Consider the following 20,193-nt stretch of genomic DNA (forward strand, 5'->3'; position numbering starts at 1 on the left):
TTCTCTCTCCCGGTGTCCAGCACCGCTGTGTGCTTATGGCACTGAACACAGGGAGAGAGAGCAGCGCTTCATTATGCGCTTGGTGGCGCTGATAACCAGGAGAAAGGGCAGTGCTTCATTTGTTTGTCGCTGCTGAACACTTGACATGCACACAATGCATCACTGTTCTCTCTCTCTCCTGGCGATCAGCACCGCAAGGACGAAGATCAGTAAAAGTTCTATAATCTAAAAAGTTAGCAATTGTTGGCACCTCTTTCTCTCCTATGTGCACCCCCCAGAAGCTGTTGTTCACTAGCCCCGGTCTCCCCTATGTGCAAACCCAAATCTGGTGTTTAGTAGCTGCTATGTGCAACCCCTAAGTTGGTATTCAGTAGCCTTAGTCTCTCCTGTGTGCAGTTCCCCCTAGCTGGTGTTCAGTAGCCGCGGTCTCTCCTATGTGCACCCCTTTCAGCTGGTGTTCAGTTGCCTCTTTTTTTCTCTCTGCAAAGACTATCTATCTGTGGTCCATAAGACAAGTGTCACACATTTAGGGGGGCTTTTTTTTTTTCCTACTAAAGGTGTTAAAAGCTAAACAGTTGCACGTCTGCTCACTCTCTGTGCTTAATCGGGATGTTTATCGGCTCCGTGATTCAAATGTTTAACGGCATCTGAATCATGGGGATTTTGGTCTCTTCAGTTCTGGTGATTTTATGAAGATATATGCATGTAGATATAGGCATAAGTGGTTTGTATAAGCTTTGCACATCCTGAACTTTTATCTTTAGGAGGTGTTTTGTGTGTTGGGCTCTGCTTGGGTAAAAATCACACGCTTTGTAAAGTGTTGGGTGATATTTTCATAATGTGCCAAGTGTCTACTTTCCGAAAGTATATCGTTATGGGGCATAATATGATTTTTTAAATTTGATAACTCTGGTTTTATTTGTGTTTGTCTAAAGTGCAAAAGTGTCCTGGCAGCAAAAGGGTTAATTATTTAGCCGTGATTATTATCTTGTCAAATAATTTTATACTAGCTTCCACAATTCTTTGTTTGCATATTTATAGATTACCCATATCGTATAGCTATATACACACAGTGTACATATTTTTCCGTTAGCCAGAAGCTGCATGCTATGTGTACACATATAGCGTTTTTTTTTGTTCCACTAAGGCTTCATTCACATCTGCGTCAGGGTCCTGTTCTTGACAAGAATGAGGGAAAAAATGGAATCCAATCTTGGCACTGTACCTCTTCTAGAGCAATGTATGCTTGAAGTGTTCTGATGGGGGAACACCCTATAGATACAACAAAATACTGCAGTTGCGTTTAAATAGTCCAAGGGTTTATTAAGGCCTCATGCACACGACCGTAGCCATGTGCACAGCCGTGATTTTCAGGTCGGCCAGCCGCGGAGTGTCACCCGCGAGCCGCCCGAAAATCTCGGGCCGTGCACATGGCCACCTGCATTATTTTCTATGAGCCTGGACTGCAGAACACGGCCGTAATAAGACATGTCCGTTCTTTCTGCGGTCCAGGCTCCTGGGCCATGCACGGACTGTGAAAACCACAGTGGTGTGCATGGGCCCATAGAAATGAATTTGGCCGCAATTCTCCCGTGGATTTTCGGGGGAATTGCGGCCGCAAAAGCACGTTCATGTGCATGGGGCCGTAAATGTTCAAATAGCAAAGCGTTTGAGGACCGCACCGGTCCCTTCCTCAGGCTAAAAACATATGAGCAGAATACTGCCGTCGGTGGTTCTTGTAGCCAGAAAAGCTCCATCTGGAGGCTCTAGGTCAAAGGTCACACTGTAATACAATCTTACTAAAAAGTTGTAAAGTACCAACGGAATTTAATCAGTTGGTGATTATAACGTTTTAAAACAAAACTTAGAAAATAAATAGTAATTAATAAAAATACATTTACATAAATACTGACAAAATGTCTCTACCACAACAATGATGAAATCAAACATTGGATAACATTAGTGCACTCTGAACTCGTTAAGATACTTAGATAGTTGGAAACCACAGACTCAACTCATCCAATGTTAGTTTAAGATTGCTAGACTCAGGATTTTAATAGGTCATATTGAAAATATAAAATATTTAACATTTGCTATTTCTCACATTTTGCATGAAATATATGTGTGTAAATTAAGCTACAAGTTACAAAACAAAGATACCTTACTGTTAGCACATGATGTATGGTGAGTTCTACGTTAAATGATTTGTTGCATTCTTTCTTCAGAGGCTTTTCTCGGCATTACCCGTTGCCATGGCTACTGCCAAGTATCCACTAATTAGACGGTGATACTTAGGGGTTGACATAAACACAAATCAAAGTGATTTTTTGCATAAGTATTATTGCGCCAATGACGCTACGGAGGCCCACTTGATCAAACGGCTCGTGAGAAACTTAAATTCTGGGAGCCGATCAGGATTGGGAACAGGTTGCCATAGTTACTATCTGGTATCCACGGATTTACTTAAGGGTTGCTATGAACACATACACAAGTGATTTTTTTTGGGCGGAAATTGTATTACACCAAGTTCGCTACAAGGGCTCACGTGCATCAAGAACCGCTCACGAGGAATTCCAATTCTGAGAGCGGATCAGGACTAGAGACAGGGAAGGGAGAAAAGTAGGAACCAGAACATAGGGTCATAGTGCTGCGTATAAAGGGGGCGAAACAGTATGTTTGACTTCCACAAATTATGATAACCTGTCCACGATATATATGTTCAAATGGCCAATACTTTTTATTCATTTGTACATTAGAGGGACCGTGTGATGAAAAAATTATTCAAATAATTGTTTCTGTCAATAGATTAAGACCCACTGGTATTAGTGTATTCGGCTTATACATCCTACAAACTTCTCTTTTGCAGATATTTTCAAAACTGTTATGTGCGGGGTCTATATAGTCAATTGGAGTGACTTTATAGCATTTAAAATTGCCTTTATGTTGCAGTATGCAGTGCCGAGATACACTATGTTGCATGAAACCTTTGCCGCAGTTTGACCTATGTTTATTAAGTCTACAATGTAACGCTTGTACTGTTCTCCCAATGTAATGAAGTGAACAAGTGCATTGTAACAGGTATATCACTGATTTTGATTTACAGGTAAGTTCATACTTGATATCAAAGACTTCAGCAGAATAGGTAGATGTAAACGTAGCTCTATTATGAGTGATAGTCTTGCAACATAAGCATCTACTAGTGTCGCATTGGTAACTACCCTTCATTCCAGTCTGGGTAATACACTGTTTATCCCAATGCCGCACTCTACTGGGCGCTAGTAAGTTCTTCAAAGTAGGGGCTCGTCAGAAGGTTACCATGTTTTTTTTTTGGCAAAATGGGCTTCAGGAAAGGTCTAGCCCTATAACATGCCAGTGTTTGGTTAGGGTCCCGTTCTGACATTCTGTCTGAGTTTTCCGTCAGAACACGACCCTGACTGAAACAAACGGAAACCGTAGGTTTCCGTTTGTCTCAGTTAGGCAAGGGTTTCGTTGTTTTGACGGAGTCAATACGGTAGTAGACTACGCTATTGATTCCGTCAAAATGACAGAACCCTTGCACAACGGAGACTAACAGAAACCATTGGCACCAGATCCGTCACCATTGAAATTGATGGTGAAGGAACCGGAAACCTATGGTTTTCGTTTGTGTCAGTCAGGGCTCCATTCGGATGGAAAGCTCAGTCGGAACGGAGCCCTGACGCAGATGTGAACATAGCCTAACATGTCTTCATACCTTCTGTTTTTTGTTTTTTTTTGGGGGGGGGGGATTGTGCATGTTGAGGTAAGTGTCATAATGATACATTTATTACAAAAGTGAGTTTACATGCTTTAGTTCAAGTTTGTGCCTGACTATTTGATTTTACACTCCGTATATGTATTTAGTATTAATGGCGGTAATTCTTATTATTTTTAAACCAATACTGTTCGTTTAGCTATATAAATTCTTCCTGTGCTGTCTATTTGCCTTTTTTTCTATACTTGCAAATGATCTATTTATTTCAAAGCGTTTTTTACCTTTTGCAGACAATAAGCCACAAACTCAACCTCAAAACCAAGGACAACACAGAGTTCAAAATTTAGAGCAGAATGGAGTAAAGGATTATAACCAGTCTCGTCCCTTTTCTCGGAATGATACTAGAGGTCCAAGGAATGAAAAACCCCCTCGTTTCCAAAGGGAAGTACATTCATCTAGACCATTTGAAGGTAATGTGCCACCAAGAAGTCGCGGTCCAGAAAAACCCAATACAGAGCCATGGATAGAAGACCGGAGTAAGTGTGAAAGAGGATATCAAAGGAATGATAGATTAAAAGATTTTCCACATTCTTCCTCTAGTTACCAAAATGATGGTACTTTTAAAAAAAGAGATAATACTATGCAATGTAGGACCGTAAAAGGTCCTAACCACTTTGAAGCAAGGGAGGACACCAGCATTCAGAATAATAATACAGAGGCTGCTCAGCAAAAACGTGGTAAAAGAGAAGACCAAAGACACAATTCCGAATTCTATATTGACAGGAGACCACGGACAAGTAACACTGAAACTTTCACTAGTTCATCAAGCGAGAAAACTTTTAGTGCCAATATGGAATCCTCTAACTATCATGCAACATTAGTAAAAGAAGGTGCTAATGATTTACCAAATGGAGAAATTGAACAGAAGGGACAAAGAATTGGCCCGATAAAAGCAATAGGATCAAATCTGAATTCGACACAAGAGGATAGAAATAAGATGTTGTACACCAATAACTCTAAAAAGAGATCTGGTCCAATAAAACCAGAACGGAATGTGGATAACGTCTACACAGCCTTTAGTTGGAGACCAGGGGATGAATGTTTAGCTCTCTACTGGGAAGATAATAAGGTATGATATGAAGACAAATGTACATGTTCGTGCATGTGTGTGTATGTATATATACCGTGTTTCCCCGAAAGTAAGACAGTGTCTTACTTTCTTTTTATCCCCAAAAGCCCCACTATGTCTTACTTTCGGGGTATGTCTTATATTGGGAAAAAAATTGTCGAATTATTTTTATTTTTTTTTTCACAAACTTTATTTAACTGTTTTACATTTTTTTTTTTAGTCCCACCAGGGGACTTCACTATGCGATGTGCCGATCGCATATATAATGCTTTGGTATACTTAGTATACCGAAGCATTATTGCCTGTCAGTGTAAAACTGACAGGCAACCTATTAGGTCATGCCTCCGGCATCGCCTAACAGGCAGATGCTGAAGGCAGACCTGGGGGTCTTTGTTAGACCCCCGGCTGTCATGGAAACCCGACGGCGACCCGCGATTTGTTTGCGGGGGCGCCGATCGGGTGACAGAGGGAGCTCCCCCCTCTGTCAAACACATTAAATGCCGCTGTCACTATTGACAGCGGCATTTAATGGGTTAAACTGCCGGAATCGGCGCGCGCTTCGATTCCGGCAGTTGCAGCAGGAGCCAGGCTGTGTATAACAGCCGTGCTCCTGCCGCTGATGGAGACGTATGGAGAGGGGGGCGGCGCGGAAGTGGGCAGGAGGCGGCAATACCCCCGTGTTTCCCCGAAAGTAAGACATATGTCTTACTTTCGGGGTACGGCTTATATTAGCCGACCCCCCTGAAACCCCCGATACGTCTTACAATCGGGGGTGTCTTACTATCGGGGAAACACGGTACTATGAAAAATTTGACATGTTATTGATTAAATATTACAAAGCTTCCACTTATATTATGCATATAAAATATCTACAGAAACTGCAACTTAAACTAATGAAGACCGCTTTAATTGCAATCTTTATACGAAGTCTTTACACTTACTAGGATAAATGTGCATATTAATGCAATCTATTTAGTAGTCAAAAGATTTTTTTTTAAATGGAAGTGTATGTATGAAAACAATGAATACTTTTCTATGGTACCACATTTTCAAGGTTGAGTGCTGTAGACATGTTTTCTTTTCCCCAGTGGTGGTGTCGCTGAGGAAATGACTGCCAGGTTCTGTTACAGCTGATTGCTTGGGGTCCTAGCAGCAGGACACACTATGATCATTGTAGACGTCGGACAACCCCTTTAAGAAGTTGTAAAGTGTATGCATATTATGTAAAACTATTACTATTCATAAAAAGTATATCCCTGCATTGAGAAACCTCAATCCGTGTAGCCTCTTACATGATGCGACACATCACCCAATAATTTTTCTTGAAACATTTTTTATTCTTTTGATGTATTAGTCTGGAATAATAATGAAAAATAAACTTTTTGTTCAATACTTCATTTTAATTTCAGTAACGTCATGAGTTGTGTATCTGCAATATCACAGCATAATGCTTCTCTAGTGATCTAATAACTTGGAGAATGATATGGCCTAAAGGGGTTTTCCACAACTGGGCAAATGATAAACTATCAACAGGATAGGTCATCGTTGCAGGTTCAAAACACAGACATCGCACCGATCAGCCACTCTGGCTGCCTCCGGGCACCCTATGTTTTCAACGGTATGCCGTAGTTGGAGCCGAAAGCAGATGGGTCCAACCACTGCATAGTGGCTGTTTTCCAGCTCCACCGCTATTCTGTCTCCAGAGCTATCTTTTTCCGGCTCCAACTACTGCATACTGTTCAAAACTTCCCATGCTCGGAGCGGCTGATCAGTGCGGAGTCTGGGTGTCGGACCCACACCGATCATATACCGATGACCCATCCTGTGGATAGGTCATCAGTTGTCCGGTTGTTGAAAACTCCTTTAACACTCACACAAAGTTAATAACCACTAGTCAAAGAAGAAGAATATCCTATATTTCTTTCTATATTATTGTGTTTTATTCTCTCCTTTCCTTGTTCTATAAAATACTTTTGTTTAAATGTATGATGTTAATATCGCTTCAAAACAAGAGTGAGTAGTTACTATGATCAGATATAAGTTACAGACTACAAATAACTAGTCCTGCCATTCTAGGAGACTGCAAGTCATTGAGTATGGGTGCCTAGCGGTTCCTTGGCCAACTGTGCGTTATGGCATCTGTGCCATGGAGTGGGCCGAGTTCAGGTCAGGCCTCCATCAATGTCTACTTATAGAGCAGGGTGCTCTACTACCCAAGTATGCCATAACTTCCTTCAAGCAAGATTTCCAAAACAGGAGGCTCATGACACATTGCAGTGCATAGAATCTGAAATGACCACTGGATACACAACTCTGGGTTACAAATTGTTATCCACCTTGGGAAATTCTCTGACCAAGAAGGCCATATTTTCTAATAAGCGCTTTGCAATGTGCAAAGCAGGCCTACCTTTTTTTTATTTACTAGTTGTTATTTTTTTATTACTCTGTTGACTCATCAGTTAGGTATTTGACATGACAAATGCTATTTGTTATTTTAGCTATTTGTAAGTTTAAAATTAAAAGAATGCCACTTCAATAAACTTTTCATATTATTGTGTATAAAGTGGAGGAAGTAAAGTCATGACATTTTGACTGGTTTTTTGAAGGGATAAGAATAAAAACAAATGGAACTAAGTGCATATTTTTAATGAGTACTTGAACTTGTAACAGAACAAGTGTGTTTGTTAAAATGTGTATCTGTTTACAGTATTACAGAGCGGAAATTGAAGCCTTACACTCTTCTGGAACCACAGCAGTGGTAAAATTTTGCGACTATGGAAACTATGAAGAAGTACTATTAGAAAACATCAAGCCTATTCAGGCAGAGGCATGGGTGAGTGATAGTAGTTTACATGTCATTTAAAATTGGATAGGGGATACATGTGTGATCGCTGGGAGTCCGACCACTGGGAACCCTAGCGATAAGGAGAACGGGGAACCGAAAGTCCCCCGAAGTGCTCCATGAGAAGTTTGGGACTTCCGGGTCTGTGTCCGGCTTGTATGTCCGGCAGCTCCATAGAAATGAATGGAGCGCTGGTCACGCGTGTGCACAAGCCGATGTAGTGGTGTACGGGCTCATAGACTGACTGGTAACACCCAGTTGTCAGTTTATTCATACATTTCCAGGATGAATAACAGAAAGGGCACAACACAAAGTGCTAAGAAAAGATGCTGTAGAGTTGTTATTTTTTGGGTAGGGCAAATATATATTAAAACAGACATGTCAGGATAGCTGACCGATCCCTTTTAAAACATTAGCCATGTGCATACCAGGCTCTACACAGTATTGGCTTACACAACTGAAATGTCAATGTTCTTGTGGAGATCAATGCGTGTCACCCACATTTAGTAGAAGGGATGGTGGGGACAATGAGAGGACCGAGAGCTAGACCTTTAAAAGAATTCTGTCACTTTTTTCAATGGTTTTTGAGAGTAGTGACAGACACTATTGTGGTTGACATTTTTCTTCCCCACATGGCTTCCAGAAATAAATATTACATTTAATTGTGAAGGATCAATGAAAACACATTCTATTCTGTAGAGATAGTATAACGATTTGGTCCTGAAAATGTCAGGAATCCTTGGGCATGAAAAGGCGAATACTTTTTATTTCCGTTTTCTTTGTCTATTTATATATTTTATCTGCTTTTTAACACCCCTCAAATAATGTTTTTTGTTTTTCTGAGAATCGGTGCATTTATAGTATAACCCTAAGAATTAGCTAGTGAAGCTTTATTAAATTGACAGTAAGTATCCTGTAATTTTTTTTGTGTGAACAGTAATTTGCTTTATTTTTCATTTACTTATCCAAACATTAGCTTCTCTGATCAATATTAATTTGTGTTCTGGTGTAATCTTTGGAATGTAAACAGAAAAATCAATGTGCCCTGATTTATGTAATGCACATCCACTCGCTTGCTATAATTCACCTAGAAGACGTTTCTTATCAAGCTAGGTACATCTTGTGTTTTCCTTTTACCTCTGCCAAATTATCCCTCTGGTGCAGTATCTTTACTTCAATTATTTCAACTTTTTTTCCCCCCAAAATCTTACTGGTCTAATTACATAAATGATATTAAGGAAGATTAAAAATCCCAGGCGGCTATTTCTGTATTGTTAAATTTGTTTTGCCGCTTGTATACAGTATTAGATTGCATAAATGTAACATGTATTTCAGTTCATTAGTTTCAATAAAATTAGTTAAATTGTGGAAAAGAACTCTATTGAAGACAGCAAATACATATTTGTTTTTTCCCTTCGGGTATAAAAATAAAAAGTATGGGGCGGGGCATTTCATATGCCAGCCGTAATCTCAAAAATGTTGGAGTAAAATGCACCTAATTTATTAACAACGCTTAATAAATTAGGCACATTTGTAGCACACCATGCGCCAGATATAAGCTGGTCTAGATTTGCGCAATAATTAACGGCTGTTTCTGCTGTAAATTCTAGTTCATTTGTTGAGTTTTTTTCCAGTCTAGTTTATTTCTATTCATGTTTTAGGATGTCCTAAAGTTGTCTCGTTGTGGTGACTATCATTTTAAACTTTGGCAATTAATTTCACCTCAAAGCAGTTGTATAAGGTTTTGTTTAGGGCTTTATAGGAAACCGTTCCATGCAGTGGACATATTTGTTTCTATTTGAACCTGCAGAGATGAGACTTCTATGTAGTTCTGTCACCTGTTGAATGACTAAGCCCAGAAGAGATGCATTACTAGTTCATGTATTGGCACTATTACTATTTCATGTATTGGCACTATTACTATTTCATGTATTAGCACTATTACTATTTCATGTATTAGCACTATTACTAGTTCATGTATTCGCACTATTACTATTTCATGTATTCGCACTATTACTATTTCATGTATTAGCACTATTACTATTTCATGTATTAGCACTATTACTATTTCATGTATTAGCACTATTACTATTTCATGTATTGGCACTATTACTATTTCATGTATTAGCACTATTACTATTTCATGTATTAGCACTATTACTAGTTCATGTATTCGCACTATTACTATTTCATGTATTCGCACTATTACTATTTCATGTATTCGCACTATTACTATTTCATGTATTAGCACTATTACTAGTTCATGTATTAGCACTATTACTATTTCATGTATTAGCACTACTTCTCTATTTTCCTTTTTATTGCATTGCTTTTCCTCCAACAAATCTTCTTGAATTTTCACAGTGCTTTTGAAGTGAATGTTTAGGAGCGAGTAACTCCTATTTTTTTATTTTCTTCTTAATAGTCCTCTACTAAGGTATCTTTAGCATTGCATAGCCATGTCATCTACTTTTGTGGGGAGGTTGTTTCAGACTCAGGATTGTGCTAGTGGAGACTTACCAACCAATCTAGTTATTCAGTTGTTTTTTGGATGCCTGGTAGCTGGTTCTTATATCTATTATCCTTATTTTACTGTGTCATGCGGACAGTGTTGTGTAGGACCAGTGTTGGAGCATACACGTCACACTGTTACCTTCACATCTCTAGAGCCGCATTTGTTAACCAACAGATATATCAAACTAATAGGTTTAGCAGTAGCTTTGGACACTGGATTATTTGTCCAAAAATACATAAGAATTCTTAGGAGTTCTTGAAATTTATAGTCTGTAATGTAACCATAAACATTATGGGGTTATGTACAGTATATTTTATATTCACTGCACAGTTATTTCTAAAAGCACAAGTGAAGCTTCAAAGGAACACTAAATCTATAAATAAACTCTACAAGTAAACAGGAGATAAATTTGCTTACACTATGTGTCAGTCCCGTGAAATTTTGAGAGACCAGATGGGTTAATTTCCTACTAATCTGCTTCGTTTTTATTGGCGGTTGCACGACTAAGGGGCGAGGTTTAACAATCGTTGTGTCCTACTGCAGACAGAGCAGAGGGTGAGGCTCCTGCTCCAGCCAGTTGTCTTACAGCCAGACACAGGATTGTGAGAAGGAGCGGGGAAAATGACTGATTCCTGGGACACACAGAAAGATTTCTTTATATATTACTCAGCTCTTATTGCAATATAAGAAAAAGTAGGATCGAATCGAGGGGTTGTCCAGGTTTAAAAAAACATGGCTGCTTTCTTCAAAAAAAACTGTGCCACACCCGTCCACAGGTTGTGTGTGGTATTGCAGCTCAGTCCCATACACTTCAATGGATTTGAGCCGCATTACCAGACACAACCAATGAACAGGTGTGTTGCTGTTTCAAGATGATAGCAGCCATGTTTTTCTAAACCTGGATAACCCCTATAAGGCAGAATTGTATTGTTTTTTGTTTATTTTGTATGTTTAGCATTCATTTGAGTGGAAATATTTAATCCCCACTTAGTTATATGGGTAGGATGATATATGGACCGGAAAAAGCAAAACATTTCCAAATCTGACTATTTTTGCTTATATCTGAATACTTAGGCCTCATGCACACTAACGTGTTTTTGTGTCCGCAATTCATCTGCAAAAGCAAAAATGGGGATGAATTGCGGACCCATTCATTTTTATGGGCGCATGCACACGACCGTGGTTTCCACGGTCCGTGCATTGGACGGGAGCCCGGACCGGAAAAAAATAGAACAAGTCATTATACGGTCTGGATTTGCGGTCCGGGCTCATTGAAATCAATGTGTGCACAGTCCGTGAATTGTGGACAGCCCGCAGATGACACTCCGTGCTGTAATCACAGGCCGTGCACACGGCTATGGTCGTGTGCATGAGGTCTTACTCTTAATATGCTAGAATACTGTTGTGTCTTAAAGAGGCTCTGTCACCAGATTGTGCAACCCCTATCTGCTATTGCAGCAGATAGGCGCTGCAATGTAGATTACAGTAACGTTTTTATTTTTAAAAAACGAGCATTTTTGGCCAAGTTATGACCATTTTCGTATTTATGCAAATGAGGCTTGCAAAAGTACAACTGGGCGTGTTGAAAAGTAAAAGTACAACTGGGCGTGTATTATGTGCGTACATCGGGGCGTGTTTACTACTTTTACTAGCTGGGCGTTGTGTATAGAAGTGTCATCCACTTCTCTTCACAACGCCCAGCTTCTGGTAGTGCAGGACTGTGACGTCACTCACAGGTCCTGCATCGTGTCGGCACCAGAGGCTACAGTTGATTCTGCAGCAGCATCAGCGTTTGCAGGTAAGTAGCTACATCGACTTACCTGCAAACGCCGATGCTGCTGCAGAATCATCTGTAGCCTCTGGTGCCGACACGATGCAGGACCTGTGAGTGACGTCACAGATCTGCACTGCCAGAAGCTGGGCGTTCTGAAGAGAAGTGGATGATACTTCTCTTCAGAAAGCCCAGCTAGTAAAAGTAGTAAACACGCCCCGATGTACGCACATAATACACGCCCAGTTGTACTTTTACTTTTCAACACGCCCAGTTGTACTTTTGCAAGCCTCATTTGCATAAATACGAAAATGGTCATAACTTGGCCAAAAATGCTAGTTTTTTAAAAATAAAAACGTTACTGTAATCTACATTGCAGCGCCGATCTGCTGCAATAGCAGATAGGGGTTGCAAAATCTGGTGACAGAGCCTCTTTAAAGTACATTCATTTTAAAATGTGTCAAAAAATTAATTTTGTATTAATTGTAGTTTCTTTGACTAATTTTCGATTTCGTCCCGTGTCTGGTTTGAGTGTATTTTCTAATGCATAACTTAGATAGAATAGGGGATTCTGCTAGTCAATGTATCCTCAGTAGTTTTACCTTTTTATTGTTCCATAATTATATTTTTACAATGTTCTTTGTAAGGTTCTCACTTAATCATACAAATAACCCACCAAGCCTAATTCTTTTTATACTAGCACACTTATTATTTTCCATTATCAGTGCCTATTCAATAATAAAAGTTTCAAGCTAGGGCTCAAAGTAAATATAATGGTTATAAGGTAACAAAAACAGTATTCTAACTGAAAGAATATGGGTACAAAATAAAGTATCTAAAGGCTAGTGCTAAACAAAGCAAAACAAAAAAACACCTTTCATATCAGCTTATTTTCTCCCTGGAAGTACAACATTTAGCTGTGCAGTGCTTAGTGTCATAATTTACTCTTCAGTGCTAAAAAAATAATTTAAAAAAAGACCACCGATCTCTGCCATGCATGGACAAATATATACACAGTCCATTATTATTATATTATATCTCAATTATTATACCTTAACCCCTTAATGACCGCCGATAAGCCTTTTCACGGCGGTCATTAGTGGGCTTTATTCTACAGCGCCGCTATTCCACAGCGCTGCATTAGAATAAAGTAAACAGAGTAGGAAGCCGTGAAACTCCCTGCTTTCAGCTGCCAGAGGCAGCTGAGGGCTGGGTGCGTCCCTGCTCGACCGGGTAAGATCGATATAAGTATCGATCTCACCCGTTTAACCCCTCAGATGCGGTGCTGAATAGTGTGCACCGCATCTGAGTGGTTTTGGAGAGAGGGAGGGAGCTCCCTCTCATTTCACTGACACCCGGCGTGAAGATCGCCGAGTGTCTGTGTCTCCGATGGCAGCCGGGGGCCTAATAAAGGCCTCCAGGTCTGCCTGTCGTGAATGCCTGCTAGGTCATGCCGGAGGCATGACCTAGCAAATGTCTGTCCGTTTTAAATGGACAGGCAGTAATACACTGCAATACAAAAGTATTGCAGTGTATTATAAAAGCGATCGGATGATCGCATATGAAAGTCCCCTAGTAGGACAAGTAAAAAAAAAAAGTTGACTAAAGTTAATTAAAAAAATAAGGAAAAAAAAATGAAAAACCCACTTTTTCCCCTTCTAAAATGCTTTACTATTAAAAAAAAAACACAATAAAGCAAAAAAGTTACATATATTTATACAGCTGTTACATACGCTGTAAAAAATAAAATAAAAAACAATGGAAAAATTGCTGTTTTCTGTTAATCCTGAAATGTTTTGATAAAAGGTGATTAAGAAGTCGAATCTACTCTCAAATGGTACCAATAAAAACTACTAGTCATCCCGCAAAAAACAAGCCCTCATACAACTGCATCGGCGGAACAATAAAATAGTTATGACTCTTCAAATATGGAGACACAAAAACAAATAATTTTGAAAAAAAAGTGTTTTTACTATGTAAGTAGTAAAACATACAAAATCTATACAAATTTGGTATCTTTGCAATCGTAACAACCCGCTGAATAAAGTTATTGTGTTATTTATACCACACGGTAAACGACATAGATTTAGGGCGCAAAAAAAGAGTGGTGAAATTTCAGGTTTTCTTCTATCCCCCCCAAAAAAGTTAATAAAAGTTAATGAATTAATTATATGTACCCCAAAATAGTGCTATTAAAAAGTACAACTTGTCCCGCAAAAAGCAAGACCTTATACAGCTATGTCGACGAAAAAATAAAAAAGTTATAGCTCTTCGAAAGCGACGATGGAAAAAGGTAAAAAATAGCTTGGTCATTAGGGCCCAGAATGCAAGCAGGGGGAAGGGGTTAAAGTAACAAAAAGGGATTTTGTATTACAAAATGTGATTTACAAACTCGGGCATCATTTAGACGAGCGTAATATACGCGCGTGCTTTTCACGCGTGTTGTACGCACCTATATTAGGCTATGGGGCAGTGCAAACAGTCCGTGAGTTTTGCGCAGCGTGAGTGTGCTGCGTAAAACTCACGACATGTTCTATATTTCCCCGTTTTTCACGCATCACGCACCCATTGGAGTCAATGGGTGCGTGAAAACCACGCAGGTCTCACGGAAGCACTTCCGTGCGAACTGCGTGGTTCGCGCAACAGCTGTCAAACTCTGAGTGTAAACAGAAAAGCACCACGTGCTTTTCTGTTTACAAACATCCAAACGGAGTGTCAAAATGATGGCGGCTGCGAGAAAATCTTGCAGCCGCGCATCATACACTGATGACCCACGCAGCTGTTAAGTGCCTTTTGCGCACGCAAAACGCCGCGTTTTTTGCGTGTGCAAAACGCACACGCTCGTGTAACTCAGGCCTCAAGTTGTGAAAGTTTTTTTTATTAATTGGGAAAGGGGGAAGAAAAATTCACTTTAAGAAGTGTCATTTTTTTTTATTTGAAGATTTTTTCACATAGAACAAAATAAGAAGAAAGAAAAATAAAAACATTACAGGCTATGTACACATCTGCGTTCGTTATTCCGTTCTTCTCCGTCCAAGGAGCAGAACACGTTGCACTACAGTAGCCACCGGCTGCCGTCAGAACCCATTGGCTTTAATAAATTTTGTCAGGGTGTCCATTGTTTTTGTACCGGAACCATTTCCACAGCATACTACACTATTGTTTCCAATATTTTTCGCGGATTCTGCAATGGAGGCCAGTAACTGATCCTCCAACGCACATGTAAATTAGGCCTAAAACATATTACCTAGAGTTCCTGTAATTCTTTTTAGTATTACTCTTTCCAAAGCATTTTCCAATTGTCATTGTCATGTTACAACTGTTAACCCCTTCACGACGAGACCTGTTTGGGCCTTAAGGGGGTTGTTCGGGCACTTGGGGGGTTTTTCATACTGATGACTTATTTACAGCATAGGTCATCAGTATAAGATCGGTGGGGGTCTAACACCCGGACCCCGCACCAATCGGCTGCCTCCGGACACCAGATGTCCGTGGTGGAAGCAGATGGCTCTGGTCAAAGTATAGCGTCCGTGCTGCAGTACTTTAGCTGTGCTCCTATTCAAATGAATAAGAGCAGAGCTTCAGTGTTGCACCATGGCCGCTATGCGGTGTACGGAGCCATCTGCTTCTGACACTGGGCACTGCATAACATCTGGTGCCCAGAGGTCATCAGTATGAAAAACCACCCTGTGTCCGGACAACCCCTTTAACCCCTACTCGCTGCAGCCATTTTTCGTATTTTTATTTTTGTTTTTTTCTCCCCACCTTCCAAAAGCCATAACTTTATTTTTTATTTTTCCATCAATATTGCCGTATGAGGATTTTTTTTTTTTTTACATTGTTCTTGAGGGAAAATGGAAAAAGGGCTGGATCACTTGCATGATATACTAGTGTATTGCAGTATATCATGATACTGATCGTATACAGGCAGGGCTGCATTGGAGTACAAATATGGCGGACCTGGGGCCTTCACCAGGCTGCCATGCCAACCAACGGAAACCTCCCGATCTCACCGCAGGGGGGGTGGGGAGTTGGAACATTTACAGGGGGCTGCCACCCTGTTTTTAGTCATATAAATGCCGTGGTCGCTATTGACTGCGGCATTTAACGGCTTAAATGAGTGGGATCGCGCTCGAACCGTATCCCGCTCATAACCGCCAAGTGTCGGTTGTAGCACACAGCCGACACATTCTATGGAGCGGGCTCAGCCCGTGAGCCCGCTTCATACTTCACCACCCCACGTGCGCCGTATATATACGGCGGGTGTCGCGAAGGGGTTAATGACCATGACCAAACTATTTTCTTTAATTTTTTCATCCTCACATTCCAAGAACCATAACTTTTTTATTTTTTTGTCGGTGTAGCTGTATGAGGGCTTGTTTTTTGCAGGATAAGTTGTGTTTTTCAATGACACCATTTTGGGGTACATATAATTTATTGATTTTAGATTTCTTTTGGGAGGGAATTTATCCCCTTCCCATCGTAAACCATTTTCATTTTCATTTTTTCCTCCCCACGTTCCAAAAGCTGTCACAGTCTGTGGGTATGTGGACCTACTAGGCCGCACCACCGTAGCGGGGAGGCTGCTGGTCAAGCAACAGAGCACCCAATAAATACAAAGTCCCGCTCTAGGGTACCTGAATAGTCCAGACAGTGGCTGAGGCTTTAGCACGGATGGAGGTGGGTGCAGCAGGTCACGCCAGACGTGACGAATGATAGCAAGTGCAGCAGGTTGCTCCAGACGTGGCGGGTGACACTGGACGTGGCAGATGACAGCAGGTGCAATAGGACACGACTCTAACACCAACAGGCTCAGGAACAAGGACACAGCACAGGATACAGGTAGCAGGGCACGGGAAACGGATAACACTAAGGGACCATTTGCAAGACTGACATAGTTACATAGTTACATAGTTACATAGTTAGTACGGCTGAAAAAAGACACATGTCCATCAAGTTCAACCAAGGGAAGGGAAAAGGGAAGGAAAAATTTCTACACATAGGAGCTAATATTTTTTTGTTCTAGGAAATTATCTAACCCTTTTTTAAAGCCATCTACTGTCCCTGCTGTGACCAGCTCCTGCGGTAGGCTATTCCATAAATTCACAGTTCTCACTGTAAAGAAGCCTTGTCGCCTCTGCAGCTTGAACCTTTTTTTCTCCAGACGGAGGGAGTGCCCCCTTGTTTTTTGAGGGGGTTTTACAAGGAACAGGATTTCACCATATTTTTTGTATGTGCCATTAATATATTTATATAAGTTAATCATGTCCCCCCTTAGTCTTCTTTTTTCAAGGCTAAATAGGTTTAATTCTTTCAATCTTTCCTCATAACTTAAATTCTCCATGCCCCTTATTAGCTTCGTTGCTCTTCTTTGTATTTTTTCCAACTCCAGGGCATCCTTTCTATGAACTGGAGCCCAGAACTGAACTGCATATTCTAGATGAGGCCTCACTAATGCTTTGTAAAGTGGCATTATTACATCCCTGTCCCGCGAGTCCATGCCTCTTTTAATACACGACAATATCCTGCTGGCCTTTGAAGCAGCTGATTGACACTGCATGCTGTTATTGAGTTTATGATTTACAAGTACACCCAGATCCTTCTCAACAAGTGAATCCGCCAGTGTAGCGCCCCCTAGGACATATGATGCATGCAGGTTGTTGGTACCAAGATGCATAACTTTACATTTATCTACATTAAACTTCATTTGCCAAGTGGACGCCCAAACACTTAGTTTGTTTAAATCTGCCTGTAATTCATGAACATCTTCCATAGTCTGAACTATATTACATAGCTTGGTGTCATCTGCAAAAATAGAAATAGTGCTATTAATCCCTTCCTCTATATCATTAATAAATAAGTTGAATAATAGTGGTCCCAGCACTGAACCCTGGGGTACACCACTTATAACCGGGGACCATTCAGAGAAGGAATCATTGACCACAACCCTCTGGATACGGTCCTTGAGCCAATTCTCAATCCAATTACAAACTATATTTTCTAAACCTATAGTCCTTAATTTACCCATTAGGCGTCTATGGGGGACAGTGTCAAATGCCTTTGCAAAGTCCAAAAACACTAAATCCACAGCGGCCCCTCTGTCTAGACTTCTGCTCACCTCTTCATAAAAACAGATTAGGTTAGTTTGACAACTTCTGTCCTTAGTAAAACCGTGCTGGCTGTCACTTATAATGCTATTTATTGTCACATAATCCTGTATATAGTCCCTCAATAGCCCCTCAAACATTTTCCCCACGATGGATGTTAAGCTTACTGGTCTATAATTACCCGGGGAAGACCTAGAGCCCTTTTTGAAAATAGGCACCACATTTGCCCTGCGCCAGTCCCTTGGCACTATACCAGTCACTAGAGATTCTCTGAATATTTTGAAAAGGGGGACAGAAATAACTGAACTAAGCTCTTTAAGAATTCTAGGGTGTAACCCATCTGGTCCCGGAGCCTTGTGCACATTTATTTTATTTAATTTAGCTTGGACCATCTCTACATTCATCCAATTCAGTATATCAACTGATATATTAACAGCACTGGCACCGGCTACATCAGCTGCTCTTTCTTCTGTTGTATATACAGAGCTAAAGAACCCATTTAGTAACTCTGCCTTCTCTTGATCCCCTGTGATCAACTCCCCATTACCATTATCTAGGGGTCCTACATGTTCAGACCTTGGCTTTTTTGCATTTATATGCTTGAAGAATTTTTTAGGATTTGTTTTACTATCCTTGGCCACCTGCCTTTCATTTTGGATTTTTGCTAATTTTATTACATTTTTACAGATTTTATTAAGCTCTTTATATTTTACAAAGGATACAGCTGTACCCTCAGATTTGTATTTTTTAAATGCCCTTTTTTTGTCATGTATTGCCCCTTTCACAGAAGGTGTAAGCCATGTGGGGTTTAATTTGAGTCGTTTATACTTATTACCTGTAGGAATAAATTTTGCACTATAATAACGCAAAGTAGATTTGAAAATCTCCCATTTATCATTTGTTCCATTATTTGACATTAGTTCTTCCCAGTCTATATCCTGAATTGCAGCCCTCATCCTGTGGAAATTGGCTTTCTTAAAATTAAATGTTTTTGCCCTCCCAGCCTGCGTTTGTTTTTTACAGTATAGGTAAAATGTAACTATATTGTGATCACTGTTACCGAGGTTTTCACGAACATTGACATTCCCAACAAGATCTGCATTATTAGAAATGACCAGATCCAACAGAGCTTCACCTCTAGTCGGGTCTTCCACAAACTGGCCCATAAAATTTTCCTGCAACAGGTTGAGGAAATGTCTCCCCTTTGCAGTTGAAGCCGAACCATGACACCAATTAATATCCCGGAAATTAAAATCTCCCATTATCACTACAGTACCCGCCTGTGCAGCCCGCTCCATCTGTTTATATATCTGACCTTCCATCTCCTCAGTTATATTGGGGGGTCTATAGATTACACCAAAAGTAATTTTTTCAGTGTTTACCTCCCTTTCTAGTTCCACCCACAAGGTTTCAACCTCCTCACAGTCTTCACCCACTATTGTCTCTTTCACACTCGCCTTCATATCACTTCTCACATACAGACATACACCACCACCTTTCCTATTTGTCCTGTCTTTCCGAAAAAGTGTAAAACCCTGTAGATTTACAGCCCAGTCATGTGAAGAGTCCAGCCATGTTTCAGCAACACCAACTATATCTATATTTTCTTCCAGTATCAAGGCCTCCAGCTCCCCCATTTTGCTTGCTAGACTTCTGGCATTTGTGAACATACACTTTAACTTGCCTGTCAGTTTTTCACTTTTATTATCAGAAATGTGATTTGACATTAATCGGTCCTTTTTATTTACACTGATGTTTTGTAACGAAAGGATCTCCTTATCTTGTTGTCTAGTCCTCTCCCCACATTCTGTTTCTCCCCCCACCAATATAGTCTGACCCCTCTCTAACCTGGCTACCCCTTTTTTTTCTACATTGACCTCCCTCCTCAGCCCTAGTTTAAATACTCCGCCACCCCAGCTAGAATTCTCTCCCCCAGCACAGCGGACCCCCTTCCATTTAGGTGCAAATCATCTGCAGAATACAGTTTGTACCCCAATGAAAAGTCAGCCCAGTGCTCTAGGAACCCAAATCCTTCTCCTCTACACCAAGACTTCAGCCATGCATTTAACTCCCTAAGCTCCCGCTGTCTTTCCTGT

The 20,193-nt window shown here is 40.5% G+C and overlaps 1 protein-coding gene across 2 annotated transcripts in view; it reads left to right on the forward strand.

The window, feature by feature from the left end:
- The window catches only part of TDRD3 (tudor domain containing 3), a 274,537-nt gene that overhangs the window by 226,965 nt on the left and 27,379 nt on the right, over positions 1-20,193 (forward strand). For both annotated transcript variants that reach the window (XM_075852311.1, XM_075852312.1), the window contains 2 exons: positions 4,024-4,862; positions 7,570-7,695. In XM_075852311.1, the coding sequence (XP_075708426.1) occupies positions 4,024-4,862; positions 7,570-7,695 (965 nt within the window). The remainder of the gene's footprint in view (positions 1-4,023; positions 4,863-7,569; positions 7,696-20,193) is intronic.

This window comes from Rhinoderma darwinii, chromosome 2 (genome assembly GCF_050947455.1).
Source record: "Rhinoderma darwinii isolate aRhiDar2 chromosome 2, aRhiDar2.hap1, whole genome shotgun sequence".
NCBI lineage: Eukaryota > Metazoa > Chordata > Amphibia > Anura > Rhinodermatidae > Rhinoderma > Rhinoderma darwinii.